This window comes from Microplitis mediator, chromosome 3 (genome assembly GCF_029852145.1).
Source record: "Microplitis mediator isolate UGA2020A chromosome 3, iyMicMedi2.1, whole genome shotgun sequence".
NCBI lineage: Eukaryota > Metazoa > Arthropoda > Insecta > Hymenoptera > Braconidae > Microplitis > Microplitis mediator.
The window spans coordinates 8,009,936-8,015,004 of record NC_079971.1 but is presented as its reverse complement, the minus strand read 5'-3'; the positions used below and the strand labels follow the sequence as shown (position 1 = coordinate 8,015,004).

At 30.4% G+C, this 5,069-nt stretch overlaps 1 protein-coding gene across 1 annotated transcript; it reads left to right on the top strand.

Moving 5' to 3' along the window:
• Window positions 1-1,589: 1,589 nt before the first annotated feature.
• Window positions 1,590-3,421, top strand: LOC130664962 (putative ankyrin repeat protein RF_0381; the record flags this gene model as incomplete). The annotated part of the gene is made up of 1 exon (XM_057465168.1): window positions 1,590-3,421. A coding segment is annotated over exon 1 (1,686 nt), but the record flags the coding sequence as incomplete, so codon positions are not given.
• Window positions 3,422-5,069: the final 1,648 nt, after the last annotated feature.

Below are 5,069 nucleotides of genomic sequence, written 5' to 3'. Positions count from 1 at the left end.
ATACAGAAAAAAAAGTTATCTTGAGTCAAGAAAATATTTTTGAAGACAAACGTTTTCGGGAACCAAGTCAAGATTTTCTTGAGCCAAGAGAATTTGTCTTGGTTAAAAAAAATTCGTCTTGGTCGAAGAAGATTTCTTCTTTATCTGAGGAAATTTAGGTCTCCGAAAAAGATTTCTTGAATCAAGAATATTTACCTTCAGTCGAGAATTTTTTTTTTTCTGTGTACATACCTGAATCGATTATTGATTAGATAATTATAATTCTCATGAAAAGTTATTTCTATTAACTAGACTGAATGTTAAATGAATTGAAATCTGTGTTAGTCTGAAAGCACTCGCTCAAAAAAAAAAAAAAAATTTACAATTTTCTAAGCGGGAAGTTAAGAAAGGAAAAGTGATCTTTAAATTCGATTAAAGATCATAGTTATGGAGTATCAATATCTTTAAATTTCAAATTTATTACAAAATTTTTAATCTAAAATAAAAATGAATTTTCTAATTTTTAACACAACTATCTCAATTGAAAATTTACGATGGCCATATTATTAATTTATTTAATGTTGTTTTATAGTCTAGACTTGGGCAATAAAATAATCCCCATGAAAAACATTTATAAAAAAAATACATATGTTAAAATATGTATAAAAAATATATTTTAAATAGCTAACTTTTGGCCGATTTTCGTATATATTTTATATATTTTAAATGTATTTTAAATATACTAAAAATATATCTTAGAGTACATAAAAAATATAATTATGGAAACATAAAAAATATATTTTTTTTATGTTTTTATACATGTATACCTTCATCAGTAAGTGTATCAAGATTCGATTTTCCATCATCTTTTTAAGTTTTTTAATAATCTTTTGATGATAATGTTTTATTAAAGGATGTAATAAAATTATTGTTATTATTATTAGCACGTGGTGAAATGATTTCATTTGTAGAGGTTATACTTTATTCATATATTTAATTATAGATGTCATATTTTATAGAGATATTCATTTTTACATAATTTTTTTGTATGCATGTTTACTGATGCAAATGTTTATTTGTAGAATTTTTTTTTTATAGTAATTTTTTTTTAGTGATTTATAAATCTAGAGATTTTTTTATAAGGACTTTTTTTGATTTAATATTTTACAATACATATTTATAATTTTACATTGTATTAATATACATATATTTTTAAATATTGAATGTTTTTTTTTACAATTTTTTATTTTTATATTTTTTATTTGTATAAAAAAATTATACATGTTTTTATTTTGAGATATTTTTTTATTCCCGATTCTATGCTACCGCGCAAGGATTAATGGCCAGGATTGTATCTGAACCATACGTTATTGTCATCCCACCAAGAGAATGCACCGCGGGTATCGTCGATTTTTTTTTTTTTTTTTTCCCTTTATTGGCTAACGGCCCTTCAGTGCCATGTGCCAGTATCGTCGATTTTTACTCCCACTCTAGATGTTTTATGTTCTAAATATTCTCCCACTTTTCTGAGTGCATGCGCAGATCATAAATGTTCGGTAGTGGGGGCAATTTCCGACGTGTCTTCTCTTACTGGGACTATAATACTTACTGAGACTATAGTACTTGCCTCAAACCACAGTACATTGTAGACTACAGCCGAGCACATTTCGATCAATTAAAGACCACGTGTTTTTCATTCGTAAAAAATTAAACCTGTGCGTATATCGTCTATTGTATAAAACTTATTATTAAAAATATGTCGAGTGTTAGAAGCAGTGATATTACTTCAAGTAATCAAGTTCGAAATGAAGACGAGCATTGCAATTCAACAGAAACTTTAAATAAATCAGAAGTTTTGGTAGTCTCAAGTAAAAAATGTATTCCAAGGCCGGCATTCGAACTGGGAAAAATTGCGGAATCGGTGAGAAAAAACAGAGTTGAATTAATTGTTAAAAGTAATTGTTTAGTTGGAGGATCACTTAAAAACGCTGCCCGTGTTGGCGATATTAAACTGGTCAAGCTGCGGATTCGTCAAGGTGCAGATGTTAATGATTTAGGACGAAACGGCCGTTCTCCACTCCACGTGGCAGCAGCGTATGGATATCCCGAGATCATTGAACTTCTTATTAATAACGGAGCACGTCTTGATTCAGTATTAAATGGACCAACCAAAAATGGATATACGCCGCTACATATTGCATGTTTCAGTAATAAAATTAAGTGTGTCAAAGTCCTATTGAAATATGGAGCAAGTGTTACCCCGAAATGCTCCGATGTTCACCATCCAATCCACATCGCAGTATTTAAGAACCATGTTGAAGTAGCGGCGTTGCTTTTGGACCATGGCGCAGACGTAAATCTACGATATAACAATAAATTCTTTCATAATAAATGGGACCAATCAATTTTTTGGAAGGACATGGATTTAACGCTGTTACACTACTCGATTGCTCGACAATACAAAGAAATGACAGCATTATTGTTGGAGCGTGGAGCTGATATTCATTTAAATACGAGGTCAAATAAAACATCATTGATGCATGCTGTTGAAGCAAATGATCTCGAGCTGGTTAAATCATTTTTGGCGAAAGGTGCAAATCCCAACGATCGAGATATTTATGGTGAGCCAGTATTGTTTTACATAGTCGTAAATGCCTATAATCAATCTATTTATTATAATAAACAAGAATTTTATTCTGAGCATGATAGATCGGAAGTATTCGAACTTTTAATCGCTGCCAAAGCTGACCTCAATGCGAGATTTCGATCGAATGGATCTTTTAATTCACTTCTTTTCTACATGTGTATGTATGGACGGCTCAGGATGACTTACCATATACTTGGTAATATCAGTTTTGATTGGCGGAACATTGATGTTGCAACAATTAAAGTTACAGAATTTAGAGGGGAAGCTATCTCCCCAAATGATGAACATGATGAACAATTCATTGCAGCTCTTCTCAGTAATTTTTGTAGATTGAAAACATCATTATTTTGCCAAATTTTAAGTAGACACATGATGGGTTTTCCACTAAAACAAGAGTTATTATCAGCAATACACTCTTCAAAACACTTCGACAAAGTCAAATCTATTGAAAAATACTTTAAAGAAGAAATCAGATATGTAAAACAAACAACGATTGGAAATACTAAAATTTCTTTATCGCATCTATTGACTTGTAAAATGACGGAATTAGTAAGACTTTCATTTCATAAAGATTTTCGGAATTTATGTCTGAAAGATTATTTAGCTACTTCGCGTTACTATCATAACATGATTGAAAATCGTTGGAATACTGCCGTCAAAAGAAGTACTTCAATTGTAAGGAGTAGCAAAATAATGTTTGATTTATTTTCCAATCATTTACCGTATGATTGTTGCGAAACAATTGCATCATTTCTTAATGATAAAGAATTAGACAATTTTATAAAAAATTGTAGTAACGATAAAATTTGTTAAGTTTGATTAGATTTTATGTATATATATTTTATAATAAATACTTAATATAACTTAAATCTTTTTGTTCTTTTATTTCATAGGCTAATGTTCCATTATTTTTTATGGCGTTAAGTACTTGATTCTTTATTCATGGTAAAAATTATCTAAAAAAAAAAATTTTATCTTTTGTGCCCTATTAGAACTCAATAAAACGCGTCGATTGCCGCCTTAGCCATCTCAATCGGATAATTCGTTCGAGAGTTATCGCGGGAAAAAGAAATGCTAAAAATCGGTCTTTTCGAAAACAATGGTAGACAAAAGTATTTTCGAGCTCGAAGAGCTCTGAAATGTATCTACAACAATTTTTTCTAGCTCTTTGAGCTCAAGGAGCTCGAAAACAGCGGGAAGTTTTAGGGCTGGCCCGCAGGGTTAACCGATAGACAGATTTTTTTTATTCAAACAACCTTAAAAAATCTTAAAAATCAAAATTTTCAAAATCCCCTACGTGCAATTTTAGCTACTGAATAGACGAATACGGGGAAAAAAAAGTTGCGAATCGGTAGATATTTATGCAAATTACAGATGCCACCAGTTCAAAAAAAGTAGTTTCGAAGAAACGCGTTTAAAGTTTTTAGTCGATGCAACGGTCAGTTGACACGCTGTCACAAAAATGACTATAACTCGAAAAACATTCGGAATTTTCATATAAAACTTTAGATACATATTTTTGAATATATAAACTTTGATTTTATAAAAAAAAACCAAATTTTTTTTTATGAAATTTCACAGTGGCTTTCCCCCTTAAGGCTGGGCCGCACCAACGAAGTCCTGAATTTAAGAATTCTAATTACTTTTTGAATATTTATGGGACTCATCGGATGATGAAAATCTTCCGAGGAAGTTCGTCTTCGGCTTTTAGTCGGAAGCTAAGAAAATTGCTGTTATGATAATTATTTAATAAATAATTAGAATTCTTCGGCCCAGCCTTAAAATCAAATTGAATCAAGTTCAATTCAGAATACGGCCACAGTTTGAAGTTAACTCGCCGTCATAGTTAATTATCCAAATTTCAGCGGGGACTTAAGATAAAATAATAAAAATTATTTAAAAAAACGATTTAAAATGATTAGAAATAAAAGCAAATTAAATTGAATCAAAAATCTTCAATAGCCATAATTTCAAAACTAGTTAACAGATTTTGCCGATTATCAAAATAAATAAAGAAAATCGCCTAACGAAATCCTGAATTTAAGAATTCTAATTACTTTTTGAACATTTATGGGACTCGGATGATGAAAATCTTCCGAGTAAGTTCGTCTTCAGCTTTTAGTCGGAAGCTAAGAAAATTGCTGTTATAATAATTATTTAATAAATAATTAGAATTCTTAAATTCAGAACTTTGTTAGGTGCGGCCCAGCCTTAAGGAAGAAATAGCATCCAGTAGGGAATATAAAGAGTTTTATTATCAGTAACAAAAAAATTAATTGCCATAAAACCTTGAGGAATACTTAAACTTCACTACTTAAATTTAGTTAAATACATTATCAATTTTCATTGGATATTTTTAAAAAATAGTAGCGGGGAGGGCACTGTCTGAAAATTTATTGTCCTGCTTATCGGCGGACTAATTTTACTGAGGTCGCTGCTGTCG